Here is a 12,413-nt window from a genome sequence, read left to right as displayed (position 1 = left end):
GGCAGATAGATTTAAGTCAAGTTTCTTACCTAGAAGAAACTCTAGTTTCTCTCTGTTTAGAAGAGAGAACCTCCTCTCCCTGAACAGCTAGCCTAAAGTTGCTATACAGAGAAGTTTGAGAGAAAGTAGTTATGGATTCTGAAAAACATATCCATCTTATTTTAAAGGTGTTTAATAGCATAACTTGAGCAATTCTGCTGCAAATAACCTGCTAACGCAAAGAACCAGAGATAAATTGTTCTTGCTTTTCTCAAACTCCAGGACACCTTGCCTCATCAAAAGCAATTGATTCAACAGTTCTGTCAAAAGACATCACACTTCCTTTCAAGGTTTTAAAATCAAATGATTTCTATTCTCTAACTGCTTCTCATTATACTAGTTTGAAGAACATAACATTACAGTGGGTTGTCCTCTCGTTTGATTCATTCCTTCAGATTCCAAGTAGCTCTCATCAGCACTGTCACTTCCATGGTCTTATTCAACAATCCTTGAAACTCAAGCTGACCTCGACAATTCCAAGAAGTAATATAAACTCAATGCCCTTCACAGAGCTGAGGGCTGCAAAGGACCCTGGATTGTTGGAGAAGCTGGTGAAAGGCACAGCAAACTGAACCCCTGTGGCACATCCATCTAGGACAAGTGAGCACAGAGTACTGTGTAACACAGGACTTATCAGTACTGGGTTAGTACACTTAATCTGAGCATAATCAACTTTATATTCATGGACAGGTCTACGCCATAAACAAGATATCCTGAACTTATTGCAATGCTTCCTAGAAGTACACAAGGGTGCTGCACTAGAGATAAAGTGCATTTTTTTAAAGGGAGAAGCAGTGCGGTCTGAAATCAAGCCCAGAATCACAAACCTGTTTTCTCTACACTTCAGAAAGGGAAAATATGGCATACTCTAGCTGAACATATTACTAGCTTTCTTCAGGATAGAATAATCAGGGAAGGCTGTGCTGTACCCTTACACGACCACAGGTCTTGTAACTAATGGGGTGTCCCTGCTCAGAAGCAAGAAATTTGAAACCCTCAGAGCAAAAAAGCTGCCCTTCCAAAGAGTCAGAAAAAAAGCTGAGATGTGGTAAAAAGACACACGTAACTATTGGTGTCTAGTCTTGTTGATGAATTCCTGGATTTTATCTCCAGTAAAACCTAATTTTTTTTCTTAATCAGCTGGCATGCTTAATCAAGACTAAGCTCCTACCCAGAAGACAGAGCTGGGAATATTCAAGTATTTTCACAATTTTTAAGACATCTCCTTTTCTGTTAAAGCATCAGTTAATTCAGAATTCCTTCACTAACAATGATGGCTTGAAAAAAAAAATCGAATTTTCTTCCAAGATTTTTATTCAGCTTTTAGATTAGGTAAAGTTCACCTCTTAATCTTTAATTTTAGACTATGTCCTTAATCTATTAAGTATATTGAGGAATGTAAGAACTGCTTATGAGAAGTTATCCCCAAAACAAGCCATGATCTTTGTCAGTGAAAGACAAAGCTTTCTCCCCACTTCAACCACACAAGGTTTTACAAAGCACCCACAATTCAAAAGTCAACATTAGAGACCATGGTTACTATGTTTCATTTTATCAAACATATCTAAAGCTGAAAGTGTTCTTTACACCTCTGTTTTGTCTGCTTCTGACAAACCTGCAAATTTAAATTTATTTTACAAGGACTCCAGAACTGAAGAAACTCTCTCTGCTGTTAATAAAATGCATGAATAACACTTGACTTCCTTGTTCAGCCCTCAAAACCAAGTTTCTTAGTTTTTCTTTCCAATATAGAAAACTTTTGTTTACCTATTAATTTCCCTTACTCTGGCAGAAACCCAAACCTTTTCTCACCTCCCAAAAGGAGCCCAATGGAACATGAACATTCAAACCCAGATAGACACTGCTGTTAATAAAAGCTCATGGCTCTTCTGTTTGTGGCACTTTCTCTCCAGTCTTGTCAATGTGGCATCAGTGAAACCGCACTAGATATGCTATAGAGACTCCCAACTCCATAAAATTGCACAGAGAGAAGTAACATGCTTGCTATTGCCTGTCGACCACAAGCCCAGACACATAGCTTTCCTGGAACAAATACACTGGTAGAAGGGGTTCCCTTTCCCTCGCTGGAAAAATTAGTTCCTGCCTACTTGCTAAGTAAATAAAAACGTTTGAGAAGCATTCCTTACCACACTGTATTAAGAGCAGTCATTTTTCTCATTTATTGTCTGAGGATGAAAAAACATCCCTCTTAACGAAAATAACTAAGCTAGCACAAAACTGATGGATTCGTATACTACCTAGAGCTGCTTAAGGGAGAGCACTGAAGCACCAGCAAGCAGTGCCTGGAAAGCAGCGATGATCAGGTGAGGAATGGTGTTGCCAGACCCCTGCCTGGAGCTGCAGAACTGTTACTATCCACACCAAGCAAGTCGCTCAGTGAACCCTGGCAGCATTCCACTCCCACTGTGCAAGACTGCAAAAGACTACAGAAAAAGAATGAAGGGGAATCTTCCATGAATGGATGAGCTACCAGAACAGGAGATACTGCCATGACTTGCAGTCATTTTAAATTCATGTTGTTGAACAGTACATGGTGCCACCAGTGCACCATTGTCTTCTAACACTATCATTCAGGTGGATGACCAAGAGACACAATCCTATTTAGCATATTCAACAGTTCTTTAAACTAAGAAGTTTGTTTGAAGTATCTTGCTAATATAAAGAAATACAGGCGAGAGATCTAACTAGCTCCAGTTAAGTGAATCTGCAACAAGAGTTAGTAATGGAAGCAGTGAATAGGCACATTGGCTGAGGTTATAATCATTATCTTTGAAATGCTCTGCCACTGCCCCTACACAAAAAGATGATAATGGCAATCAGTTCTCAGCAGTACACAATGCAGGTCCCAGTGTTATGCTAAACTACAGGGCTATGAATTTATTCAGACACAAACTTTGTCACTGTCACTTAACATGCTGCTAGCATGCAGCAGCCCCCTCAATCTAAGGAGATCCACTGAAAACTCTAGGTGCAGCAGCTCATTCCGAACACAGCAGCAAACAAAACAGGCACAAGCTGCCTACAGACCACCTGCTAGAAATTAAGGTGCTGGCCATGACGCTAAAGGTCCGAGAGTTCACCGCCTGTGCTACAAACAGAACCACAAACACAGCTGAGCTAGGTTTTCTTTATCAAACAAATAGTGAAAGTATTCTCAGAACAGTCAGTCCCATGACTGAGCCTTGTCTTAACAGCCCATGCATGGTGACCTGCAAGACACACAGCCTCTTAGACAAAGTGCTTCAAACTTGAATGAAGCTTTTTTTATTTCTACTGGACTACTTAAGGACTACAAACTGGGGAGAAAAAAAAAAAAAAGACTAACACATTGCTGCACTTTTGGAACGCTCAGAACAAAAAGAAAAGAGTCGAGACAACTTCAGGTATTTATGGAAACACACACAGTTTTCCACTTTCAGGTCATCATTTTCAAACACAACTACAATGGCAAGGCATAAACACTATTCTAGTAAGCCAGCCTTCCAAATGCACAGTGGCCAAAATCTTAGATGCTTCTGTATTGTCAGATGGACTAAGGAGCCATTAAGCACGAACGGAGCAACTCCCTCATTCTTGCAGGTGCATTTGTCCGTGCCAAGGGGCGAAAGCAAATCTGGCATCTGAACAACAGTTTCTACTGGTTTTAAGGTACTTGTCTTTTCCACCTCAGTGCTGGCTAAGTGGGTAAATTTTGGCAATGCTAAATACATGCAGTGCAAACCAGAAACACATACGAGGTTCGGCAGCGAAACAGAAGGGACACCCTTATGAAATCTTTTCTAAACAAGGCGCTTGCTTCCTTGGGTAAGTTTATAAAGCCAGGACCACACAACGCATCACAGTAAGTATAGCCCTGCAGATTTGCAATTGTGGTTGCGCGCAGGATTTTATCCCGCTTTAAGTCAGCTCCCCTCAGAGAGGACAGGACTTTGCGTGCGCTGAAGGTACCCCAGGCTCCTCCCGACCTTTCCACGGGTTCGTAGCCAGCTCAGCGCCCGGCAAACCAACCTGTCGCTTGCCCAAGCTTCTGGCACTGGGTGCCCGAGTTGCGACACCCATCCCCCGGTGGAACAGGGCTCCCGGACGGAGCCCGTCCAGGCCCGGCCGCCCCGCCGGGATCCCCCGGGCCCCTCGGCCTAAGGCGGGGACATCCCCTCGCCGTCGCGGTCCGAAGGTCCCTCGTCACCTCCCTCCCCCCCGCCCCGCCCGGGACTCACTGTTGCTGGACTTGAGGTCCCGGTGCAGGATGGGGACGATGGCCTCGTCGTGCAGGTAGAGCATGCCGCGGGCGATCTGCACTGCCCAGTTCACCAGGATGTGCGGGGGGATGCGGCGGCCCCCGCGGGCGGCCCCGGCCACGGGGGCGGCGGCCAGGGCCCTGTTGAGGGATCCGCCGCGGGCGAACTCCATGACGAGGCAGAGGTTGGGCTCCCGCAGGCAGACCCCGTGCAGGGCGATGATGTTGGGGTGCCGCAGCATGGAGAAGAGCTTGGCCTCCTGCCGCACGCTCTCCGCCGTGGCCGTGATGTCCTCGTCGGGGTCCTGCCGCGCCGCCTTCACGGCCACCTCGCGGCCGCGCCAGGTGGCCCGGTACACCTTCCCGAAGCCCCCCACGCCGATGATCTCCTGCAGCTCCAGGTGCTGGAAGTCGATCTCCGTTAGGCTCCCCGCGGGGTCCCCTCGCCCGCCGCCCCCCGCCGCCGCTCCGCCGCGGGGCTGGCGGGTCACGTAGTTGGCCGGGAAGATGCCGAGGCGGTGGCGGATCTTCCCCGCCCACCAGCCGTCGTCGCCGGACACCGCCGCGTCCTGCGACAGCACCTCCACCACGTCCCCTCGCCGCAGGCTCAGCTCGTCCTCGCCGCTCGCCTCGTAGTCGTACAGCGCCGTCCACAGCGGGCACGGACCCCCGCTGCCACCGGCGGCCGCCGCCGCCCCGGCGCCCGGCAGAGCCATGGCAGCGACTTCAGCCCCGGCGGCCACCAGCAGCAGCGCCGCCGACGCGGGAGCGCCCGTCCAACCGCATCCTCACCTGCCGCTGCTGCCGCCGCCGCCGCCGAGCGGGAGCCGCGGGAGGGGAGGGCGGGGCGGGGCGCGGGCAGGGGCGGGGCCGCCCGGCCCGGTCGCCGCCGCCGCAGGACTCCAGCAGCGAGAGCGCAGGCGCGCGCGGGAAAGGCGGGGAGGGCAGTGCCGGTGCCCCGCGCCCGCCCGCCCGGGCCCGCCGATTGGCCGCCCGCCGTCACGTGGCGCGGGGAGCGGCGGGCCGAGGGATCCGTGCGGTGCCGCGGAGCCGCGGGACGAGCGGAGGGGGCTGTCACCCCCCGCTTTGTCCCTGGGGGCTGCAGACAGGGCTGAGGGTTTGTGCCTCCGCCGCAGCTTCCCCTCTCCTTCCTTGTGCGCCTTTGGGGTCCTTTGGAACGAACCCCGAGCGGGTTCTGAAGAAACCGAGCTTTCTCGGATAGTGTTTGCTCTGCCGCCTGCCTCCGCTGCTCGTGGGCTCTCACGGAATGGTCAGGTTGGAAAGGACCACAGAGGGTCACCTGGTCCAACCTCCCTGCTCAAGCAGGGTCATCCTAGAGCACCTGGCACAGGATTGAGGCCAGACAGTTCTTGAACGTCTCCAGTGAGGAAGACTCCACAACCTTTCTGGGCAATCTGCTCCAATGCTCGGTCATTCTCACAGTAAAGAATTCTTTCTTATATTCAGATGGAACTTCTATGCATCAGTTTCTGCCTGTTGCCTCTTGTCCTGTTGCTCAGCCCCACTGAGAAGAGCCTGGCTCCATTCTCTTGGCACCCTCCCTTTAGATACTGACTGAAGTTCTCCCCTCTCAGTCATCTCGAGGCTGAACAGGTCCAGCTCCCTCAGCCTTTCCCCGTGAGAGATGCTCCAGGCCCTTAATTGTCTTTGTTGCCCTCCTCTGGACCCACTCCAACTCTCCCCTGCTCACCACCCTGTCCATGCATGGGCTGAGAGTCCCAGCCCTGTGTGGTGTGATCACACAATCCTTTCAATTAAGAGGTTGCCTGAAAATAGCAAACGCTGTATATGTGCTATTTCTGGGTAAAGATTCACCTGGTTTTAAGTGGAAAAATCGTATCACTTTTTAAACTAGAGTTGGCCTTTCCTTGGAAGTTGGAGGGAAGTGTGTGGGCTGGGGACGCCCTCCCGTCTCGCCAGCCTGATGGGAAACAGTGGTTCAAAGTGGAAGGAAATGAGTTTTCATGCCAGGAGCCAATCACTGTGCTGTGGGACCTGTGGTTATGGATGTGGCTCATGCCAGCAGAGGCCCCAAGGAGGACAGTAAAGGCTCAGGAAAGATGTAAAACTGAGCTGCTGCATTGAATAACCTGATGTGATGAACACTCGATGTTTCACACAAAAACATACATCCAGAGCACTGTACATCTCTAAATAAAGACAAAATTTGCAGCAGGATACCACAGATTTGAATATAAAGATAGTAATTTAAAAAAATTAAAATTACAGTATTAAAAATCATAAATTCTTGTTTATCCTACTGTATTTATAGTTACACACAATGCAAAAATACAATTATGCTAAAGTGACTTACTGAACCACACTAACCAAAAAGAAAGAATGCAGAACCAGCATGTCTATCAAGTCTTCTCCCATTTCCTTTAATATAACATTGCCTTGCAGCTATTCAGAGAGGTAATTACAAGCCTTTCCCTTATCTGCATATTTGCCTTATTATAAAAGCCATAAAGTATGTTGTAATACAAGCGTTCTGCCACACAAATTCCACCTTGTACTTTGTTATCTAAAAGAATCTGCAGGAACTAATTAAGTGTGGAATGTTTTGGGTCAGACAAGGTATTGGTTGCAATACAGTGAAACGTTTAAATATTTATCTAGAGCTATTATTCTAAAATTTGCTTTCTGAAGTGCCACTATCCACTAGCATTCACTGCACTCAGGTTAGACTTTGTTCAGTGTTTCTTCAGCACCCAGTGCTCCAGGATCTTGGTGTATAGTTGCTGTTCCTAGGAGTTCCAATAATGGAAATGTTATGACCCTAAACAGTGTAAAGTGCCCTTAACTTTCATGACGGCACCACCTAGTGGAGTTACCGGTTAAAAGAGCGGAGTACAGACGGCGGAGTTTTCGGCTCAGACCCTCACTGGCATCTCTCTGTTAAGAAAAGAAATCCATTTTTTCATCTTTGGCACTCCTGCAACTGTGTAGCTACGATACTCTGCATCTACATTGTGTCCAGAACACATATCTTGACCTGGAAATTACAGGAACCCTTCATAACTGCAAGTGTTATTGTACCAAAAAAATACTTGGTGTCAGCATTATCCAAAGATGAGGAAGAGTTGAAAGACTTGAGTGATGTGTGGACAAGTGTTATGGTTTAACCCCAGCCAGCAGCCAAGCCCCACAAAGGCGCTCACTCACTCCCCTACCAACAGGATCAAGGAGAGAATCAGAGAGAATGAGAAAACTTGTGTGTTGAGATAAAACAGTTTAATAGGTATAGGAAAGCCACGCTCGCAAGCAAAGCAAAACAAGGAATTAATTCACTGCTTTCCATGGGCAGGTAGGTGTTCAGCCATTTCCAGGACAGCAGGGCCCCACCACATGTAGTGGTTACTTGGGAAAACAAATGCCATCACTCCAAATGTCCCCCTCTTCCTCTTTCTTCCCCCCACTTTATATACTGAGCTTGATGTCATACGGTCTGGAATATCCCTTTGGCCAGTTTCAGTCACCTGTCCTGGCTATGCTCCCTCCCAAGTTTTTTTGTTTGTTTGTTTTGTGTTTTGTGTTTGTGTTTTTGTTTTTGTTGTTTTTTTTTTGTTTTGTTTTGTTTTGTTTTTTTGGTACCACCTCACTGGCAGGACATGAGACACAAAAAATTCCTTTATTTAAGACAAACGTGACATAGCAACAACCAAAATATCAGTGTGTTATCAAGAGTATTCTCATATGGAATCCAAAACATGGCACTGTACCAGATACTGAGAAGAAAATTTACTCTATCCCAGCCAAAACCAGGACAAGAAGTCAACCTAATATCAGCTGTAGTCTGCATTATCTAGGCCTTCCACATTATTGCCTATATGAGTTAGAGGTCTCAAAAAAAAAAAAAATATTTTGAAGAAGCTTTCTGTTTACACCCTTGTTTATCCATCTTTCTATTTTGGAGCTGTGCATGTAAAGGAAATTATTTGTTAGTCTGCCTGTGGAAAATTACTTCAGTTGTTTCTGAAACTTAACATTTTTTGTTATCATACCTCAAAAACAGTCTTCATAGCTGCATATTACACGATTCAATCATTACAATTGCTTTAACAAACTTAGTCATCTTTGAAAAGAACCTGCAAAGGATAAAAAAAAATCACTCAACAAGGCAGAAGTTTGGGCAAGAGGTGTATACAGGAGTAGCGTATGAGGCACGTCCAGGACTGCCCCTCCTTCATACAGCTCAAGAACTGCTCAGGAAACTTTGCTGAGGTCACACTGAGCAAGTACTCAAGCCCCAAGGCTGTAGATGCACAGGCATCTAATGATGGCAGTGCTGTTGAAACAGACGATGCCATTCCTCCCTCGCTCCCAAACCACTTGCTCACAGTGCTGATCATCATCCCTCTCATCAAGCTAAAACAGGCATCCAGCATGGCCAGGTTGCCTGTGACATCAGGAAGAAAGCTGAGGTATGTGGTTCATGAGCTCACAAATATTGTAATAGCATCTTTGGTCTCTTAACTTTGTAAAAAAAAAATAAAAAATCCACACAAAGCACAGCAGAATGGCATGTTTGGTCTGTGAAACTGTAGCTATGGTCAGCAACAACTGAAGTAGCGTAAATTTGATGATGTGCAAGTTGATAGATGTATCCATTACATACATGCATCCCTCACAAAATTGACTGTAATAAAGGTCTATACATATGGAACAGTCCCTAAAAGAGGCCGGTGAGAGACTTAACATTGAATTTCTCCGCTATTTGCTGATGGTTGGGGGTGGGAGGTGGTGAGCACCCGTGCGTGGTTAGCCCTGGTTTCACAAACCACCCTTACATCCCTTCCTTCGGGGGTGTCCCGTAAGACTATATCTGGTATCCTTATGCCTCTTTCTTCACTGACTTTAGTCTCCCTTGCTTAAGGCTTCCACTGAGCTCCATCACCTTTTCAGCCCTACTCTCCCCCAGTCCACCTATGCTTCCTCCAACTCGCCCCTACCTCCTCACTCCGCTAGTTGGACGTCAGCTGCGTGAAACTGTTCAACGAAGGCAGACTGGGATTTTCCCTTAAACACATTCTTGAAAGAATCCGATTTTTTTTTTTTTGTGGGGTTTTTTTTTTTGTTTGTTTGTTTTGTTTTTAGGAATTCCCCCACATCTCGCCCAAAACACATCTCAAGTCAACGCAAAACGGGTGGCACTGAAGTTGGGCAGAGCTCGCAGATCGGAAACTCGTGATGTATCGGGCAGGATCAGTGAGAACCCGGCGGTGGGGGAGTGGCCGGCGAGGCGCGCAGCCCAGCTGGCGGCCGCCGGGGCTGCCCCCGTGTCGCGCTCTTTTTGCACCTGTGAACGCACCTCGCGGTGCCCGGGGCGGGACGCGGCCGTGACGGACGCCCCCGCGCCAGAACCGCCCCCACTCCGCCGCCGCTCGGCCCGACCCGTTTCGCCCCGCGGCCTCCGAGCGCTGCCGCCGCTCCCCCGGCAGCCGGGCGCGGACCCCGGCGGGGCGGCGGCCCCGGGGCGCGGCGGGGCCGGGCGGGCGCGGTGCCCGGCGGGGGGGGCGGCCCGTGACGGCGCCCTCGCCCTCCCGGCGGCGGCGGCGGCGGCGGCGCCCGGGGTGGGGCGGGCGGGATGCTCGGCGTCGCGGGGCACCATGGGAGAATCCGCGGGCGCCCGGCATGGCGGCGGCGGCGGCGGCGGGCGGCTGAGGGGCGGCGGTGGCGGCGGCGGGGGGCGGCCATGGTGTCGCCGGCGGCGCGGCTGGTGGGGCAGGGCGTGTGGGCGGCGCTGACCGGGGGCTGGTACCACGACCCGGAGCAGGGCGCCTTCACCAACAGCTGCCACCTCTATCTGTGGCTGTTCCTGCTGACGCTGCCCATGGCCCTGCACCTGGTGAGAGGGGCTGGGGGCGGGCGGGAGCGGGCGCCGGGGTGGGAGCCGCGGGCCCCGGCCCTCGGGCGGCGGCGGCGGCCAGGGCGTGTGCGCTCGGTGGGCTGTAAACTGCCCCCCGGGGGGCTTAAATATTGGGCATTCTGGGCTTTTATCTCAGGGTTTTGTGTCTAAAGGTTAATGGGGTGAGTCTGCCGGCCGCACTAGACAGGGGCCGGACCCTTATGCCTGCCGGAGGAGTTGGGTAGGGGTGCAGCGCTGGCCTCTGCAAGTGCTGAATGATCGTGGGGACGTTTGTTCAGAAATCTCTTTCGGAGACAGGTGTTTTGGTGTTGTGTTTTAGGTTTTTTTTTGGTTTTTTTGGTTTTTTGTTTTTAAGTTTGATCTAGTCTTACCTGCTGAGAAGGGTAAATAAATGGAAAAATCCAGATACCGTGTAATTAATACGCCTTGCTGAATGTCACTGGTGAATCACATGGCTTTTTGTGACATGCAGCTCCCTTTGTGCTGGAATTTAAACTTTGCAAGTGAATAACAACTAGAGTTTGTTTGCCGCACTTTAACATTTATTCTCCTGAAAAGCTTGAAACTTTTGCTCTTGTTTTTGTGTGTTTTCCTGCTGTGTTTTCCTACTGTGTGAGAAAAGCTTAAAGTATGCTGGATCATCGAATCTATTTTGGTGTGTCCTTCAGTGATTATAGGGTAATATTGCTTCCGTTAGAAGCAGTTTCCATCCATTTGGTTCCTAGAGTGACTCAACTAAATTCTCAACTTCTAAATACGTTTCTTCACCCTCCATGGTCAGATACGGGCCTGATTATCAAAAGCAAAGAGCACTTATGACTCCCCCTGCAATCCCAGTGGAAAGCAAATCTTGTCTTTTTAAGCGTGAATTGGTATTGGATTTTGTGGCATGGATTGCAGTGAATTCCTGTAAGAATGGCTCATGGAGTTAATGAAGCAGAATAGCAATGTGCTTTCTTCTGATTTATTGCATATTTCTTATGCAAACCAGCAAGAGTCTTGCGTTGTAAGCTTTGTTTGTCCAAGTCATATGTGTGATTAAAAAGGGAAAAAATTGAAGGCTAAGTTTTTGTCCCAGTTGATATAAGTATGTAGCTGAAAGTATTCCTTGTGGGAAAGTTCTGAACTGAAGAAGGTGTGGGGGTTGCACAAAAGAAGACTGGACTTCAGGTCAGAGCTAAAGGAGGAGTCATTTTGAAAGGGGTGAAAATATAACTTATCTACTGAACTCTCTTGAGCATCATCTTTGCCTATCTAGATGGACTTGCTTTTTCTGCAGTCTGACTGACTTTCTGATGAATCATCTGGTTAAATGCAGGACTTGTGTTCCTGAGCTAACATATTGCTATGTGTATTCTTTGTCCTTGATAAGAATAATGCATTTATTATGATGGCTGCCTGGCAGTCATTGTGTCCTTACACGTTTTCTTGTTTTCAAGTGGCTTGTTTCTAAGGTTTTGTAAACTTTATGCAAGACATCTATTCCTGCCACTTAGAAACTTGAACCTGCTTTTTAACTAAAGCTTTTTTTCTGATTTATAAGAAATTTTGTTTATAATATTCAATAATGTTTGGGGTGATTTTTATGTTACATACTTGACACCTGTATTTTGCATTCAGCTGAAGCAGTCAATGGTGTTTCTTGAAATGGCAAAATCAAAACAGTTTAGAGTACTACTTTTTAAATTTTTCATTTGCTTGGGATAATCTTTTGTGGAAGCCAGGAAGTCTCTGAAACAGTGTGATTTGAATCAAATGGCAAAACTCATCCATCTGTTTTTAGTTTTTTCACAGTGGCTCAGCAGAGGCGTGCTGACGGTAGCATTGAGAAGCTTAAAGTATCAAGTTGTTTCTGTTGTGTGCGTCGAGAATTTCTTTCTCTGGCTTATTCAGCATAGCTTACTTTGGTACTAAGGATTCATTTATTAGCTTCTCTGCCCCTGAAAATGCAGATCTGTGTTTCCATTACTTTATTTTCTTTATCATTTAAACATTAAAAATGTCCATTGGGTATTTGGAGCATCATTGCTGTTCAGATCAACTTTGAAAATTATAATGAGATCTCTTCAAACTGTGCCATGTCAACTTTCATAATATATTGAGAATTAAAGTTATCTTATTCCACCAAACACTTGAGGATCCCTAGGTGTTTTGCACATGAAAATAGTGATAACTCTTTAGTATTCAGCCCCTGGGCCGAATTCAGCCCCAGTAAAATGCCAATGA

General features: G+C 47.8%; 2 protein-coding genes across 4 annotated transcripts in view; one reads left to right on the top strand and one right to left on the bottom strand.

Annotated features, from left to right (window-relative positions):
* MAP3K21 (mitogen-activated protein kinase kinase kinase 21) overlaps positions 1 to 5,084 on the bottom strand; it is a 41,338-nt gene extending 36,254 nt beyond the window's left edge. Inside the window, exon 1 of one of the 2 annotated variants that reach the window (XM_066178797.1) lies at positions 4,278 to 5,084. In XM_066178797.1, the coding sequence (XP_066034894.1) occupies positions 4,278 to 5,013 (736 nt within the window). In that variant the 5' untranslated portion in view covers positions 5,014 to 5,084. The remainder of the gene's footprint in view (positions 1 to 4,277) is intronic. The other variant, XM_066178796.1, reaches the window with a different exon arrangement.
* A 4,914-nt stretch (positions 5,085 to 9,998) lies between these two features.
* The window catches only part of PCNX2 (pecanex 2), a 150,620-nt gene continuing 148,205 nt past the window's right edge, over positions 9,999 to 12,413 (top strand). For both annotated transcript variants that reach the window (XM_066178792.1, XM_066178791.1), the window contains exon 1: positions 9,999 to 10,166. In XM_066178792.1, the coding sequence (XP_066034889.1) occupies positions 10,014 to 10,166 (153 nt within the window). In that variant the 5' untranslated portion in view covers positions 9,999 to 10,013. The remainder of the gene's footprint in view (positions 10,167 to 12,413) is intronic.

The sequence above is a fragment of the Chamaea fasciata genome, unplaced genomic scaffold, assembly GCF_029207755.1.
Source record: "Chamaea fasciata isolate MVZ Bird 193981 ecotype frontalis unplaced genomic scaffold, bChaFas1.0.hap1 SCAF_3, whole genome shotgun sequence".
Taxonomy (NCBI): domain Eukaryota; kingdom Metazoa; phylum Chordata; class Aves; order Passeriformes; family Sylviidae; genus Chamaea; species Chamaea fasciata.
Note: the sequence above shows the minus strand (reverse complement) of the source record. Positions and strands in the feature narration are given on the sequence as shown.